The 18,899-nt window shown below is 38.3% G+C and overlaps 2 protein-coding genes across 2 annotated transcripts in view; both read right to left on the bottom strand.

Annotated features, from left to right (window-relative positions):
* Positions 1-545: 545 nt before the first annotated feature.
* On the bottom strand, positions 546-18,439 carry LOC134676366 (fez family zinc finger protein 1-like). The gene is made up of 5 exons (XM_063534723.1): positions 18,385-18,439; positions 17,074-17,205; positions 14,034-14,177; positions 13,016-13,366; positions 546-550 (listed from the first exon to the last, which is right to left on the bottom strand). The coding sequence occupies exons 1-5, from the start codon at positions 18,437-18,439 to the stop codon at positions 546-548; spliced, it is 687 nt and encodes a 228-aa protein (XP_063390793.1).
* Positions 10,913-18,899, bottom strand: part of LOC134676393 (zinc finger protein OZF-like) — a 64,314-nt gene continuing 56,327 nt past the window's right edge. Inside the window, exon 4 of the mRNA XM_063534780.1 lies at positions 10,913-12,488. The gene's annotated coding sequence lies outside the window, so the exon portion shown is untranslated. The remainder of the gene's footprint in view (positions 12,489-18,899) is intronic.

The following is an 18,899-nucleotide window of genomic DNA, read 5'->3' as shown; positions in this document are numbered from 1 at the left end:
TTTTTAAAGAAGCATACAATAAAATAAACACATAAAGGTGAGAGTCTGAGGTGCATCATCATTAAAGCGATCATCAACAATCATTTCGCATACATAAGAGCATGTCATGCACCACTTGATATTACGCATCATGCTAAATGAGGTCCAGTACGGTTACCATCAGTTTGTCACTGACATAAACGCCGTCGAGAACGTAATTTACTTTCTATACATCTCGCTCGCACTCGCATATTAGTGCAAACGGGATGTATAGAAAGTAAATTACGTTCTCGACGGCGTTTATGTCAGTGACAAACTGATGGTAACCGTACTGGTTTAAAGATGACTCACGCTAGAACGGTAACGTGCTGTGTCCGGCCCGAGAACGGTCCAGGCCGACGACATGCGATTGTAATAGGGTGGTATTTTCTTCAGTGCGCATTGTTAACGGCCTGGACTCGTTAAGCCCTCGTTCTAACGTGATGATCCTTTAAACGTAACTAATCCAACTTAACCGCAAATTGGCTTAGTAACTAATTAGTTGCATCTATTTCAGAATTTTTTAGCTACCCTGGAAGACAAAGAAGCAACATAGACATTGGAGATTGAGGACTTATTTCAGGAGAAATATTTGTATGAGTCAGCTCCAGCATCTGCTGTGTTCAGTCCTTTTAATTTGATTTGTAGGTCAACTTTATTTGATTTGTAGTCCATTTTAATTTGATTTGTTTTAATAAAGTGTTCGCATAATTTTAAATGACGTGATTTCATTTGATCCTTAAATTAAACAGAATCCAAAAAAATATTATAGTAAGTAGTTTTTAACTAACACGTATTTTCACTTTATCACAACAGTCATAATACGACTAACTTTACTTAGTTAAATCTAGACGCACTAAAATGTGGGCAAAAAATCAATAACTTCGTTCAAAAAATCACTAAGTCATAATTAAGGTGTAATATTTAAGGGCAAAAATTAATTATCGCCTATAGCTCCTAAATCGTTAGTGTGAATAATATAAATCCATTTTGAGCCCAAAGAATAGCAGTTTCCAATGAATAAACACATATAAAACCACAATTTTATCTTAAGATAATTTCAGTAATTTTTTTTTTTTAATTATTTTTTCTTTAAACCCTCATAACCAAAAATGACCAATGAACGATTTGGTGACTTTTCGCTCTACGGCGACGATATCTCTTAATGAGTGTTTACACACAGGCCCCAAGTTACAGCGGGATATTACCCACATACTTCTCAATTTTCGTAGGCTCGCAATTGTATTTGTAACTATTTGTAACTGATATCCGCATGATATTTCAAATGTCGTGGATACATCCCGAGGATAGGCGGTTTCAGTTAATTTTATGGCGCGAGTCCCCTTTGGAACCTATCCTTACCTATGAACTTAATACCAATACCTATGGCTTGCGATCAAGTCGCTATATTGCAATTCGCGTACTTCTTGAACTGGCGGAACAAGAACGCTCCAAGTACCCTCGCGCAGCGGCGGTAATTGAGTCCGACGTATATGTCGATGATTGCCTGACAGGAGCCTCAACCCTGGAAGAAGCTCGTGACTTAAAAGGTGAATTGGAATCTTTAATGCGTGCCGGCGGATATGAATTGCGGAAATGGCATTCAAACAAGCCAGAGCTATTAAATGACCTCCCCCCTGATTATCTCCAACCCCTTCATACAATCCGAGATGTTGAAAACTCCCATACAGTAGCGGTCCTTGGAGTCCAGTTTAACCCCGTGACTGACGCGTTCACATATACAACGCGTGTAGACTGTGATAAATGCCCCACTAAACAAAAGGTGCTATCTCTGATAGCTCGCACCTTTGACCCTAGCAGTTGGATTTCACCCATCGTGTTTAAAGCCAAGGTCTTTATCCAGCGGCTATGGCTCTCGGGCCTTTATTGGGATGCCCCAACATGTAACATGTAACTCGTTAAAACCTATCTGTGTATCTTCGTGTGCCTCTCGACTAAGGCGGTCCACCTCGAGGTAGTCTCGGACTTAACTACAGAAGCCTCTATCGCAGGACTTACACGTTTTGCCTCCCGACGCGGTTCACCCTCTTTTATACGATTAGACTGTAGACGGAACTATGTAGGTGCGGACAGTCATCTTATTGAAGTTCATAATTTCCTAAACCTTAATAAATATACAATAGGCTCAGAGGTGGCAAAACGAAATATTACCTGGATTTTTGATCCCCCGACCACCCCGCACTGGGGCGGCCTATTTGAAGCCGCCGTAAAATCGGCAAAGGCCCATTTAAAACAAGTAGTCGGAGATACCCCCCTCACGTATGAAGAACATACAACGGTTTTCACAAAAATTGAAGGGGCCCTTAATTCCCGGCCGTTATGCCCCCTATCGCCAGACCCTACCGATCTTCAGATTCTGACACCGGGACACCTTATTATTGGAGAACCCCTTACTGCCATTCCTGAATATCCGCTGCAGGATATAAAAACTAATAAACTCACCCGATTTCAGCTGGTGCAACAGATGTTCCAACATTTCTGGTCACGGTGGCAAACAATATCTATGTACCTTGCAGACAAGGCCTAAATGGGCATCCAAACAGACCCCCCCGCCGTTGGGGACTTAGTACTCAGAGAAGAAAATGTTCCTCCGTTATTTATTTAGATATTTAATTCAGGCAACAAGGCCCATATTACAAATACCTTACAGACTAACATACATATGTATTTTATAAACTTAAAACTAAACACTATTTAGACGACAAAACGGCGTGGCTCCGTTGTGTCTTGTGGCTGCTCGTCGTTGTGTTGTTATAATGGCGACGCGGTCGCATCATATCAATCCGTCCTGGGAAGGATGGCGTTGTGCGCGTTGTACAGGTCCGGACGGCTACCGGCGTTTTGACCAGACCCACCAATAGGATTATTCGTTTACCCGTTGGCAAACCTGTCGATTAACCTGTTCCATTCCAGAATGCAACAAATTACATAAGCAATATTTTTTCTTTTTTTTCTCGTAAACATGGTGATGTTTAGGGCGGGGGTTGTACAAGTATCTATGGTCTATGCAGATTTGTCCCATATAAACCGCAAACAAGTTGAATAAATGACATATTTTGACAACTGACTTTTAGCTTTTTTTTAATCATAGACAATTGGTGATACAACAACGAAATATCTGTCAACAATTTTTGGCTAGCCAGACTCTAATAAAATTAGTATTTACTGTGTGTGTGTTGCTATATCAAGGTAGATTTATTAAGTCAAATATAAGTAAAGATACATGTCGATTGTTGCCCTTTTATTTACTCATTTGCATACATCGGGGTTTTCGGTGCGGGAATGTTTTACACTAGCCAAATAACAGGTAAAAACGATACTAATTTAACATTTCTAAGCACATTTGGACCTTGCTGGCGCAAAAGCGCTGGTGGCCTAACGGTAAGAGCGTGCGACTTTCAATCCGGAGGTCGCGGGTTCAAACCCCGGCTAGTGAGTTTTTCGGAACTTATGTACGAAATATCATTTGATATTTACCAGTTGCTTTTCGGTGAAGGAAAACATCGTGAGGAAACCGGACTAATCCCAATAAGGGCTAGTTTCCCCTCTGGGTTGGAAGGTCAGATGGCAATGGCAGTCGCTTTCGTAAAAACTAGTGCCTACGTCAAATCATGGGATTAGTGGTCAAGCGGACCCCGGGCTCCCATGAGCCGTGGCAAAATGCCGGGATAACGCGAGGAAGAAGAAGAAGCACATTTGGACCTTACTACTTACGTTTAATTCATAGTTTGATAATCATTTTACAATAAACAAAGTTATAAATACACGAAATCATTCCCGCACCGAAAACCCCTATGTACAGTCAGCGTCAGAGAAACGTGACCCCCCTGATTTTAAAACTATAGCTCACACGGCAACGTCGAAACATTAGTTCAACATCGCCACAGCTGTATCAAGCATCATATTATTTCAAAAAGTCATTTTTCCCTTTTGTCTCCAACCGTTGTTGGGAATCGATCCTCGGACCTCGCGGCTGTTATTAAGACTACATCATGTTCTTACATTAGTCCGTCACTTATACCATTGAGCCACCGAACACATATTATTACTTGCGAAAATATGAATCACTATCGTCAAATCGTAGAGGTGGAAGTTACTCGTATGTCGATGCGTCCTTGTCTTAGTCATAGATACTTAATATAGTCTTGTCTTTGTTTATTATTATTTCTCTACCCTCATATCCGAATCCGAAAGTGAGTAATAACATCTTTAACTAAATATGTGTTTAGGTTGAATTTAGTATGATTATCCCGTTTCGCATTTTTTAAATTACAATTGATTTTTAGGGTAACTTTGTAATAATTCGCATCCGCCGCAAATCATTACCGTCATCGTTACGTCTATTCTAGGTGTGCCGAAGTAGTAACGTTGTTACATATTATTCTCGACTTGTCCGAAAACTTGTGTCAACTGAGTTTTAAAATGGTTCGATTAAACTCTTTTATGAGATCGAAAATTGTAGTGCTTCGGGAACAAAACCAGAGTATTAAAAAAATTGCACGAGAAATGAAAATAGCGGTGAGTTATTTAGAGTTTACTCCATTTCATTGGCCATATTTTGTTAATAGACCTATTAAGTTTAAATTGTGTTTTTTTATTTGCAGAGGAACACGGTTCGCAAATTGGCTAAGGCGGTATGAAAGAACGGGTGACTTTAAAGAAGATCGGCAAGGCCCTCGTCCTTCTGCCTACACAGAGGAATCTCAGCGGCACCGTAGTATTGTGCAAATTCATACCGACGCTCCATTTACTACAACTCGCTCAACAGCTGAGACATTTGGGGTCATCTCTTAGCACTGTCAGAAGACATTTGCACGCTGCCCAGATACACCATTATAAACCAGCAAAAAAAATAAGTTTGTTTAATAAGCATCGCGACGATCGTCTTAGTTTTGCCAAAAAATATTAGGATTTCGATTGGGAGAAGCATTTAACGTGTCTTTACATTTAAAACACTTTTGAAAAATAAGTTATAGTTAGTAAATATGTTACAGTTATGTAGCAAGGATATATAGGTATTACATTACTTTGGTTTCATAAATAATAGTTACTTTTTGTTAGAAGCGTTATTCCATAACAAGACTTGTCAAGATTGTTAACCCTTTTTCTAATGCTAAAAACAAGGTATACGAGTAGGTAAGTGTTGTGTTTCCTAAAATTGTGGTAACGTGACAGGAGATGAATATTGTTATCGCTGGCCGATAACATGCTGTTTCTCTCTGAAACGTAGTTAATGGCTCGCAAGGTTAGAATATCTTCGCGTTTTATACATACCCATTATTAATCAAACCCAATATTTATATATAGTTATCTGTTATGCAACTGCATAATAGATATTAGTAACTACTAATCACGCGCGATTCGACATTCAAAATATATCCTGTCTGGACTTTCATGACTCAGTCATTCTGATGGTGTAAGGCAAAGACAATATACAGCCACCAGCCTATATTCAATAGACAGTATCCTAGGGATTTCCCCTCCGGTTCCCTCCTATTACTTGCTATTACTTATTAAGACAGCTATAATCGCAGCCTATGTAACATACCACAATTTTAATTAACTCACACTACAATATTGTTGTTTACAATGCAGCTGTTATGCAAAGATAAAATACCAATAAAATACAGTGTTTTTAAGATTGTTTTTATTTTATTTTTTCCTTTTTCTACTATAATATTTGATATTACCCGTATTTAGTTTCCAATAGTTCTAAACTTAACAAAACAAAGAAAAAACCAAAAAGATTCTAACGCTTTGGATCGGTCTCGAACCCGGTTTCTTAGGATCTTAAGTCCGCTTATGAAACCACACAGCTACGCAAACATTACGTGTGATGACGAAATTATTGTACAGTTTCTATACTGATACTAGGGGGGTCACGTCTCTCTGACGCTGACTGTACAGTCAGCAGCAGAAGTTGCTAAGCGGGCGAGGTGTTCAAAATTACCTTGACACGCTCTTATTCTCTTAACAATAAAGTCGCGTCATGATCATTTTGAACACCTCGCCCGCTTAGCAACTATTGCTGCTGACTGTATGCTCATTCAGGCTTGTGCCTGCTCGATGACTACAGAAAGCGCTCCGCTCTCGGTCAACTACTGGGAATTTTTATTCCTAGTAGTTACCACTGGTAATAACTTGGTGGTAACTTAAGTAGTGGTTATTACCACTACCCGTGGTAACAACTTGGTGGTAACTAGTGGTAATAATCTCAAGTTACTAAATGCTCAAAGAGCTTAGAGCGATTTTTGCGGGGGAGGGGACGTCAAATGTATTGCTTTTTCCAAGGCTATTTCTACATGGATTGTACGTAACATACAAATAGCCATGTCAGTCCATACAAAAGTTTGCACAATTATGCAAATTTTTCGGCAGAGAGGTAAGCTCTTAATGGCGACTCCAGTAATTAAATGCTCCAAGTCTAAGAGGTAAAAATAAAGAGGGAGGTAAATAAAACAAGTAATATTTGTAAACAGTCACCATTAGTATTAAGATTATTGCCATGCCCTAGCGGGGTCTCTTGTACCGACTTAATGATGTTTTAATACCATCCTACGTAAAAATGAACATGGACGCAATAAAGATATAGGATATATATGAAACCAGTGTATTATTTTGACATTACAATATTTATATTAATATTTGAGATATATAAAAAAACGTGACTGACGTCAAAGTGACATTCCCACAATACGATTCATAGAGAATCTAGAAGTAACGTTCGTTACTGCTATTATAGATGAAAATCTTATTACAAATTATATTTTTCAGTGGTTGTTTAGTGGATTTCAATACCTTGTGAGTTTCTTTAAGTAGACAACAACATTTTAAGTGATAATTATTGTGTAATTCCAGAGAAAAGCGTGATAATGTCTCCGGGAAGTGTTTGCTTACATAAGCGGTTCTCAAACTTTTTTTGGTGACGGAACCCAAAAAAGCGAAATATTTGACGGAACCCCAAATTAAAAATTTTCGTTCGTCACTGTGGACCAGATATACCTATAGAAGTGCTGGTTTTTTTCTTATTATTACAGGTATTTTCGCGGAACCCCAACAGAGGCTTTGCGGAACCCTAGGGTTCCGCGGAACACACTTTGAGAATGGCTGGCTTACATGATAGGACAAGGATGAAAACATTTTACAGTGGTTCTAAACTATTAGAGGAATTAGTAACTGGAGACGTCATGACTGTCATTTTCTGTACGAAACAGTCTGCCAATTTTTGCGGGAGGGGACGTCAAATGTTACTATTTCTACATGATTTGTATGTAACGTACAAACAGCCATGTCAGTCCATACAAAAGTTCGCGCAAGTTTTTCGGCAGAGGGGTAAGCTCTTAAAGGCGACTCCAGTTATTAAATGCTCTAAGACTAAACTAAATTATTAACTAGCTTAAATCTAAAATTTAATTAATATTCATAAATAATATAACTAAAAAAAGGTCTCTCAACCTCCTGATACTAAATGACAATCGTGCAATATAATTTGAACAATTCATGAACTAAATAAAGTAGCATTTTTTCTTGTTTCATTGCGTTTTAAAACAAACGAAATTCGTTCCAATTTACTTATAAAATAAGGTTCAAATTAAACATTTGAAAACTTTATATGCTGGGTCATACGAGGTTAAAGGCCTGTGCACACCGGCTGCGTGTGCGTGACGTGCACGTGCGGCGTTGTAGTATACAGATCCTTATGAGAGACGGCCATGGACATTAAACATAACTGGATGGCGGACATTGGCCAAAAAGTGTGTCCACATGAGATAGACAAGGTGGGCCGTTGTATCTCTTTCTAATTAGGGTGACCATACGTCTTATGTATGTGGGATATTAGGATAACATTGAAATATATAGTTTGACCAGGATCTTTTCTTAATCGTGCATAGTTATATTAGTAATAGAAATCATACTGTCTTTTCGCCTAAAAAGGGATGGATATAGTTTTTTCTCTTCTGTAAAACGCTTCACACAACCTTAGGTACTTCATTTAGTTGTTCTAAATGGTGTGTTCACATTACGGCACCTATGCAATTAAAACTGCACGAGGCCATGCGCTTGGCGAGGAAGAGAACCCTATGGAGGAACCTGGTCTTCAACAGAAGGATATGATGTCACGATCCTCAGTATTGAGGGACCAAGTGAAGAAGAAAAGCTGTTACTAATAGGCGTAGGTACTGGACCACGAACATGGTCGATCGTCAGGAAGGTGGTCCGCCGTAACGTCTGTCAAGAACACAGGTATGAGTGAGAGAGATAGAGAGACAAATATGCTGACAGAACCAGGGCCCAGTTTTATAAAGTTACAAGTTACAAGTTTACAGGCGTTTACTGGCAACACTTGCTCCGTTTTTTACAATTTGCGTTTTATAAAAGTACTGTGTTACAATTTTACAGGTTACAGGTACAAGTGCCTGTAGCTCAACCATAGACGAAAATACGGGAGTTTTATAGTTTTAAACTCATAATCGAACAGGCGTTTTATAAAAAAATTGTAAATTACAAGTGTAAATTGGTACACTTGTAACAAAAACTTACATACGTCTTGAGTCCTGTAACAGCACAACAGCAGTTACTTGTAGACTCGTTTTCTGAGAGATTTTAAACTTTACTCTTTATTGTTAAGCACCAACGCCAACGATTGTGCCAGGGCATGCATACTTTTCCATGCACTGACCTTATCAGTTTTTGTTAATGTATCTAAAATATATAGTAGGTAAATAGGAAATAAAGTGACAATATGTTTGATATTGATTTTATTGACGATCCGTTTTATTTTATCTACTAGGAAATGGAAAGGGATTATTGCCGATATTTGTCGTTGATTTATTAGCATTCGTCCCTTTATATAAGTATAGTGCATTCACATTATGGTAAAGTGTACTATTCATAATTTTCGATACACACCGTATTTATCTTTGAGCCGCTACCGAAACGATACATTTTAATGTAAGAATGTGAAAGAGTACCTACTTATTTACATGTTATTTACTTATTACGTAAATATTTCATTAAATCTAACTTAATCTGAATCTGAAAACGGCCCAAAAAGTATATCCTTGGCATGGAACGCCGCTCTCAACCACTCGATTTTTCCTTCATTTCTGGCCATTTTTCCAGTAATTAATATTTTACAGCAAACAAAAACACATAATTTAGTAGAGAACAGAGTATCTATGACACACGTTTTTTTTAAAATAGTGATGTCCTTCACACCTGTAGATTTCACATGTAATCGAGATTGACCGTGGTTCTTTACAACTGTAATTATTTATGTGTATTTATAAAACACCTGTAGCCGTTCACAGTGCATTACAGGTTCCTGTAGCCTGTACTCTTGTAACCTGTAACTTGTAACTTTATAAAACTGGGCCCAGAGGGTCTACTGTGAACCATGTTTGACGTGTTGCCTCTCTGTCACACTTACGTACGAATTTACAAGTGCGACAAAGACGCAACGGGGTCGGCTCTCAGGACAGTGGAGGAATTACATACAGTATTTGCCGCCTTAGGCCCCAAGCCCAAGCCGCCCCCCCTTTCTCAGCACCCATCATATAGACTGCCGCCCAAAATATCTGGCCGCCCTAGGCCCGGGCCTACTCGGTCTTAGGGCAAATTCGTAACTGCCTGAGGGTCGCGTGGGTCCGCTACGTCCGCTTGCTACCGTTTTTAACTAGGACGCTTGTCACTGGACCATAGACATCGAAGTTTGCAAATTGCGAGCATCTTTCTCTGTTACTGTAATTACTACTCCTTTATAGGAGTAAAAGAGAAAGATGCCCGTAATTTGCGAACTTCGGTGTTCACGGTGCTAGGCCACCTGTGCGAAAAGAGAAGAGTCGTGAAATGTAAAGAAATTAGTGATGTGCCGTTCTTAGTAAATTTTCCAAAGAGGGTAAATTCCCAGTAACGTTTCTGGTATCGTCCCTAAAGTCAGTAAATTACGATAAAGTTCTATTTTTCTTTTATTATCAATATGTTTATTATTATTATAACAATGCATAAATGTGTCTGTAATGTTTAAGGACTTTGGATTTCAATTTTGGCAATTATTTATTCTGTATTGGCTCTCATTTCACCAATTTAAACATGACGAAATAAATACATACCTATTTATATAAACTTACTTAAGTACCTAATAAAAATTGTGTAACACTGATTCTCATCGTGCCGACATCATAGTCACCCTAATGAGTTTGACAATGTTGTCTTGTATTTTTATCGCAAAATGTAATAATTGTGGCTTCCTGGTGAAACAATATTCCACAATTAGAAATTCTTTCACTCCCACAACCTTTAACGCAACATTTATTCACCATTTTTAGGAAATTTTGCATTCACGTGTTTTGATAACATGTCATGACGATAGGGATACCAATTAACATTCAAAGTTTCTACAATGTCTACCACACCAAAATAAAAGGTTTTTTTTGTTGTCCACATGCTTGGTTAAATCAGGTAATAATATTGACATCATACTTATTTACAAATTTCTTAAAAGATATCAGAACCTTACTCTGAATATAGCATTTAAATAATATAAGAAGTTATTTAATTTGAGTAGTATATTGATATAATTACTACCACAATGGTATATTTTTAATATTGGCAACACGTGCGAGTGAGACACCGCGACCCACCTTTGCTATCTCAAGTGGACCGTTTTCTCTAGTCTGGTACGAACGTCTTTCTAGCTCGGTGATAAAGTTCAATTTAGTATGGCAAAAAAAGTGACAATGCAGTCCATCTTATAAGTCCATGGAGACGGCACACCGCTTGCGTGACGTGTGCGTGTGCGGCTCCAACATTTTAGCGCACGCACACGCGCACGTCACGCACAGCGAAGCCGGTATGGCTCGGCCTTAAACGGAACCTGTTAATTAATATTGGAATTCATTGAAAATTAGAGATCGCGAAACTATCTACCGCGGAGAACCCTAACCGTTCGTGCCAGACTTCCACCAAGTGAAATATTAAAATAATAATTGTAAGTCGGTATTCATTGAATTAACAATTAATATATAATTCGTTTTTATTAGCATTAGAAATAAGGTAAACAATCTTGATGAGTCTTTTAATTGAAAAACACATTTTAAAAATAAGTTACGGCAAATATGTAACAATTATGAATCTAATGCGATCATTTATATTCTTCTGCTTTCACAAGTAATAGTTACTGATTTTTAAAAAGCGTTTTTCAATAAAAAGACATGTCAAGATCGCTTATCTTCTTTCAAGTTCTTTCTAATGCTAATAAAAAGGAATTATACCTGCACAAATAGTGTTGTAGAATCCCGCACTTAGTCTATTTACAAAGAAAAATATACTAAAACGTAATCTAATTATTATTATTTTTTTTATTATGAATGGGCTTACTCATGGCCACAGACTAGCCGAGGCGTAGACGTGGCCTACGATGGAGCGAGCTCGCCCAGAAGGTGCCTGTTCACTCTTGATTTGAAGGTTGCCGGGTTATAAGAACACGATATTTGTTGAATTAGCGCTCATAATACGACTTACAGTGGAGATTAGTTTTGTTACCAAAACGATTATTATTTTCGTAGTCGGCATCTAGCGTCAAGCAGTAGAATTATCAGTACTGCTACTCGACAATAGATGTCGCGACGAACGGAAAGACTGATGTTCTACAATTTTTCTTAATTAATTTAGAACACAAAATAGTCACATAACACAAATGGATTTGTAGTACAATGTAGTGTACTTAAATTACTTAAGAAAACAGACCTGGCCCCAATTTCACCAGGGTGACAGGTGCGACAATTGTAAAACATCACTGTTGCTGACGTCACAGGCATCCACGGACTACGGTTACCGCTTACCATCGGGCGGGCCGTATTCCTGTTTGCCACCATCATAGTATTATTAAAAAAAAACTTTATTATATCGGAAAAAAAACAGATATTTCTCTTGCTAAGTTTATGACAATTGTCACAAGAAACACTACAATTGTAACGAAATTCCGACATATAACTCATTTCCTGTCAAGGTTCACCGACAATTCTACAAATATGTCGACTAGAAAAAATAATTCTTGTTTCACAACATAATTGTAATACATACAATTGTAACAAACTGCCTGTCATGTTTGTAAGTATTGCTATAGAAAATATTTTATAAAATTGTAATATGTCACCTGTCGCTTGACAATTGTAGCTCGACATATGTCACTGACAATTGTAGCCGTGGTGAAATTGGAGCCTGGAGGTTCATTATTAAGTAAAACAAATTATAACCTAAAAAAATTTCTAATAACCGGAACTCAATTTTCAACTCCTTCTGCTTGTAATGTTAGTTGTATTGTAAATTGTCGAGCAAAACACTTCGTCAGTCGCAACACACGTGCCATCTAGTGTCGAGTAGCAGTACTGGTAATTCCGCTACTTGACGCTAGATGTAGACTACGAAAATAATAGTCGTTTTGGTAACTGATGTATGGAGTGAGCACTCTATGTCTAACTGTGATACTTTTTGGTATGATACTTTAAACTACTTAAATATGAGTACGTCGTTTTACATATATCGCATGAGTACCCGCTGCTATGAATCCCACCATGAGTGATTAAGCCAGATTTGGTTGTATATTTTTTTCCGCATATTTCGCAGACGTAGGGTCTTTCGCCAGTATGAACCCTTGTATGAATGGTTAGAGAATAATTATCGTAACATTGATAACCACAGTCGTCACAGGAAAACTTCTTTTTGCGTATGGTATGAGTCTGTCTATGTCTAGTCAAATTACTGTAATGTCTAAAGCGCATATCGCATACATTGCAAACATACGGTTTCTGTCCAGTGTGCGTTCGTTCGTGGCTGACTAAACTGCTACTCTTCGCGAATCGTTTTGAACACATTGTGCACTTGTATGGTTTCTCACCCGCGTGAACTCTTGTATGACTCGTCAGTTGACACATATAACTAAACGTTTTACCGCAAATTTTGCAAGAGTACTCACGGTAGTCACGGGTCACGTGTGTCAACTCGTGCTCACCTAAAAGCTTATTAGTTTCGAATTGTTTTCCGCATGAGTTGCAGGAGTATGTTTTTGTTTTCGTTTCAACGATTTTCAAGTTGTACTCGTGTAGTTGCATGTGTGAGGTAAAGTAGAATATTTGATTGAATGTTTTGCCACATGTCTCGCATTCGAAGACTTGGTCGATGTCTTGCGGAGTCCCCGCTACAGCCATTCGTTGATCAGCAGCGTTCTGTGCCTGACTCTCTGGTAATCGGTGCTGGTCAGAGATGGACATGTGTTGAACTTCGCACTTCTGCAGTGGATTTTTGGTGAATCCTGTTTGGTTTGCAACTGAAACAAAGAACATTTGTGACGTTTTCAACCAAAATGTACCACATCGTCGGTTGTCAATAAGGCTGTTTTCAAATTGAAGTTATATGGAAACAGAGCCTTATTGACCGACAATAAGTACCATATTGGTTTGCAACTGAAATAAAGAACATTTTAACATTGTTAAAACATAAAAGTTACCTACGAGTAAAACAAGAATTTTGTCAAGGAAGTTTCGGTATTCATTGTGTTTTCAACGTATAAATAAAGTCAAAGTCAAAATATACTTTATTCATGTAGGCCTAGGAACAAGCACTTATGAATAGTTATTAGGTACATATTATGTTAATTATTATCAGAGCAATTTATTGATGTTAATATTATTCCATTGGATTATTATACAGATCAAATTTAACACTAAGAATTTCACAAAAAGATTTTTTTTTATAATGAATGGGCTTATTCCTGGCCACAGACTAGCCGAGGCGTAGACGTGGCCTACGATGGAGCGAGCTCGCCCAGAAGGTGCCTGTTCACTCTTGATTTGAAGGTTGCCGGGTTATAAGAACACGGAAATATAGACGCCGGCAAGGAATTCCATTCCTTGGCAGTGCGCATAAGGAAAGAAGAAGCAAAGCGAAGCAAAGATCGTAAAACATAAAAAAAAATTGTAAGTATAGCATCTCACCTCTATGCTGGGTCTCTATATACAGCTCGGGTGCAAGCTCTGCCTGCGCGGAGTATGGCCCGGGGCTACAGGGGCCTGTGTCGGAGCCCGGGGGCTCCTCCTTGCATACTGATTCATCCTTCACCTCTTCCTCTTCGACTTTAACTGCGAAAAAACATTATGGTTATTTTTACTAAGAAGCTTAGTATTACCAAAAAGAATAGATAGTATAGAGGGGTCCTGTCATAGTAAATGTTGTAGTCACTGTAAATTTACTGCCATCTATCGACACACGACCAGCACACGACTATAACTCAAAATTAACACGTATAAAATTATCAAAAAAACGTACGTATGGATAAATGATTTTATTATTTTTATATCATTTTGACATTTTTGACCCATGTTCATTCACTGATATCTATGTGTTAAAATTGATAAATATGGAACGGTGTCGTCACGCCATCTATCCGAGAATGACTTTTTCTTGATTTCCGAGGCACGTGTTTTTCTTAGACTTCATTCATCTTATACGAAGTTACATATTTCTTTGGTATTACTTAGTAGATTATATACGAATGACATAAAGTACTATTTTCCAATTCTATTGCCTTAGATAAAATATTTATGAAATGAAAGCATTTATTTCGGATACAAATACATCCATGTTAGCGATTCCAATTTATTTATTTGTTGAACATAGCAGGGGGGTGTCACTACGCAGTTTAGGTACATTTGGCCGGCACGCCGCGCCGCGCGGCGTATGGCAGTGGGCTGCCGCGTGCCGCTCGGCTCGCACGATAGTCGTGTCACGTGGCGCTCGCGCAAAATTGAAAATACACATTGGCTTCGAAACCTATATCTCGATCTAATCCGTATAAAAGATATTGTTCTGTTTACGGATGTCTGAAGAACAAGGAAGCAGAAATAACATTTTATTAAATTCCGGACGATATTGAAAGGTGAATTTTAAACTTTAAAACATAACATAAATACTAAGTAATCAAATTCGATAACTAATTCGTTTTGTTTGCATAAAACTAAAGCGGTTTAGACCAATTTAAAATGATTATTGGTCGCCCAGAAACAATATTAGGAACTGACCGACATATTTTCAAAGGAATACGCCGGCTGTGGCATACCTACCTAATACTTCCGTAAGAATCAGACATACTGTCTCCGGATAAAAAAATTATGTTTACAGAATCAACGTTTGTAATTCCTACATATTAATCTTAAAAATAATAAATCGGTAGGTATAGGTACAAAAACTTGTCAAGTTTCAACCCTGTGCCGACACTCACAGCTCGGTCATAAAACTGTGGCGCGCAAGGAAGATTCACGGTTCGTGCGCGGTTACGTAGGTATATAAGTTTCAATTTTGCTTGCAGGCGGCGAGTATAGGTATAATTTTATACCAAAATGTGACTTTTGTGAACGAGTGAATTTTCTGTACGTTAGTACTATTACTTATTCTGTGAACATAGGTAGGTACAATAGTAGGTCTTAAATATACATATAGTAAGTAATTAAGTATGTATCACTATGCTTCGCCATATGGCATACAAAATAACTTATAGTCAGTTCTTTTAGCATTAGAAAGAAGGTAAGCGATCTTGAATTCTTGACGTATCTTTTTATTTAAAAAACTTGTTTTAAATAAATCAAAGTAAATATGTAACCACGGATTAGCAAGCGCAGCGTAGGACGTCCACCCACAAGATGGACGGACGACCTTGTTAAGGCCGCCGGAAGACGCTGGATGCGGTCGCTTCCAACCGGCACGTATGGAGATCCAAGGGGGAGGCCTATGTTCAGCAGTGGACGTCTTATGGCTGAGATGATGATGATGATGATGAAATATGTAACAATTATAAATCATATACGATTACTTACATTCTTTTGCTTTAACGAGTAATATATAAACTAATTTCTAAAAGCGTTTTTCAATCATTTTCAATAAAAAGACACGTCAATATTGTTTACCTTTTTTCTAATGCTAAAAAAAACGAAGTGCAGAGCCGCGAGGCGCGCCAGCTGCGGGGTGGCAGTGGCAGTTTGTATGGCAGGTTTTGGCCTTTATTGCTAACACAATAAGGGTTGTATTAGATGACTAGCTTTTGCCCGCGACTTCATCTGCGTGGAATTAGTGACAGCAGCTAAAGTAGGTATAGCGCCTGGATAATGCTGATAGCAATCATTCAATTCGCGCATTGCTTGCTTCGATTATTAGGCAATTCATTAACTCCGCCCCCCTTTGCACTCTCTTCAGGGATGATTTCCGATATAAAAACTATCCTATGTCCTTCCCCGGGGCTCAAACTATCTCTATACCAAGTTTCAACTGAATCAGTTCAGTGGCTTGAGCGTGATTAGGTAACAGACAGACAAACAATCGCCGTTATAATATTAGTATATTAATCCATACTCTATAGTTCGTTTTTTTTAGCATTAGATACAAGGTAAACAATCTTGATGTGTCTTTTAATTGAAAAACACAATTTAAAAATAAGTTACGGCAAATATATAACAATTATGGATGTAATACGATCATTTATATTCTTCTGCTTTCATAAGTAATAGTTACTGATTTTTAAAAAGCGGGCAAGTGCGAGTCGGACTCGCGCACGAAGGGTTTCGTACCATAATGCAAAAAAAAAAAAACAAAAGCAAAAAAAAAAACGGTCACCCATCCAAGTACTGACCACTCCCGACGTTGCTTAACTTTGGTCAAAAATCACGTTTGTTGTATGGGAGCCCCATTTAAATCTTTATTTTATTCTGTTTTTAGTGTTTGTTGTTATAGCGGCAACAGAAATACATCATCTGTGAAAATTACAACTGTCTAGCTATCACGGTTCGTGAGATACAGCCTGGTGACAGACGGACGGACAGCGAAGTCTTAGTAATAGAGGGTCCCGTTTTACCCTTTGGGTACGGAACCCTAAAAAGCGTTTTTGAAATAGAAGACATGTTTAAATCGCTTACCTTCTTCCAAGTTCTTTCTAATGCTAAAAAAAAACGAACTTTAACTCCATATTTAATAGATAAAGCAACTCACCTTTATCCACTGTAGACTGTCCGTGGTCCGGCACAAGCCCTGTCTCATCCTGTTCATAGTGCCCGGGGCCTTCACATCCCGTGTCGGAGCACCAGGGCTCCTCGCATGGCTCCTCCTTCACCCGCTCTATTTCTACGATTGCAAATAAACATTTAAGTTAAACTTAGTCACTACGTTTTTCACTTCATCACTTTACTTAACACATTCAGGGGGTCAATTTTTGAAATTCGACCACCCGATTTCGTGTATTTCGTTAAATAATATCACCACTCTCTTTGGCTCTCTGTACTAGGGTACATCGCCAATTACTAGCCACCCCCCAATTACTGGCCACTTAATTTGATTTCTATTTATAGGTGAACAAAGTTCATTTTAGTATATAAGGTACGAAAATCCAATTATTAGCCAATTTTCAATTACTGGCCACCTATTCCAAAAATGAATTCTATTTACAGATAAATAAAACTCATTTTCAGTATAAGGAAAATGGCCAGTAACTGAAATTTATCCACAACCCACTCGTTCAATAACTGGCCGCCTCTTACAAAAATGAGTTCTATTCACCTATACACAGAATTCATTTTAGTATAGGTGGCCAGTGATTGGGGGGTGGCTAGTAATTGGCGATGTACACTATATACTTTTGGAAATATATATGGTACATTAAAATACTATATTTCCGATTAAACGTATATTACACTCATGTTTAGTATTTTATCTAAAAGTATTTTTTGAAATGTACTACCTATATATTTTTGATGCCTTATTCTGGAAAATATTATATTCCACCAAAAAATAGATGGCAACCCTAGTGGCAACGCATGTGTTAAATCATGCTGCCTTATGTCACAGGGCGGACACGCCATACATCAAAACTCGTTTGCGTGTATATGTGTGAACGGCACGTCTGTACACGCGTCATTGTGTGAGTAAGTCGCTTAGGGCTACTATTTACATGTTTTTGAGTTCACGGAGCGTTATCGTTGTACTCGTAACGTAAATATCAAACATTATAATTCCTAAAATTAAAGAAACAAACATAATTTACAAGATGGTATTTTCTCCTAGATCCTTGCTATAATAAACTGTTCTATTCACAGGTCACAGCTTATATTATTTGAACGTATTAATAACAGGGAAACGCACTAGGTCTTGAGTAAACGATTTATTCTTGGACTGAGTACACGACAATACATAGACCGACGCTATCGTCCCTTTCGCGGGAAACCATCTTCCCAGAGAGTGGCGCAATGACATACGCTGTCAGTTAGGGCACGTTCAAAACCCCGCTAACAGATTCGGCCATCTGACCATAACCGTCGCCCACGACGGTTTCTTCCACCCGTGCCGCGCTGAACATCACCATCAGTCTCTTCGCAGCTCAGCTCAGCAGCGGGACTCACTAGCACTGTGAACCCATCAGATCAATTTGAATACATAGCCCCAAAAACGTTGCGTTTTGTTTCAAAAGGCTTTCCACCGATGTCAACAATAACTGTCCCATATAACCATTCCAGTCGCAGAATCATCAAAGTGGTAACTAAATGTCAGATGTGTCGTAACAGAGTCCACACAATGTGTCTAGAATTGTTTCGAAACAAAGTGTCGTCGCCGTGTGTACACTTTTCCGTAACAAGGTGTCGACACATTTGTGTGCACTTTGCGTGCGGTTTGCGACTAAATCTGACAGAAAATTTGTGACAGCAAATGTCAATATAAAATACCTCTTGAAAACCAAGGTTTGTCAAACTACTATTAGTGTCTCGTGTGCTCGTAAGTAATTCTAGTAAGTCATCATGGGCGATGCAAATGAAAACCATATAAAC

This window comes from Cydia fagiglandana, chromosome 24, assembly GCF_963556715.1.
Source record: "Cydia fagiglandana chromosome 24, ilCydFagi1.1, whole genome shotgun sequence".
In the NCBI taxonomy this organism is placed as follows: domain Eukaryota; kingdom Metazoa; phylum Arthropoda; class Insecta; order Lepidoptera; family Tortricidae; genus Cydia; species Cydia fagiglandana.
Note: the sequence above shows the minus strand (reverse complement) of the source record. Positions and strands in the feature narration are given on the sequence as shown.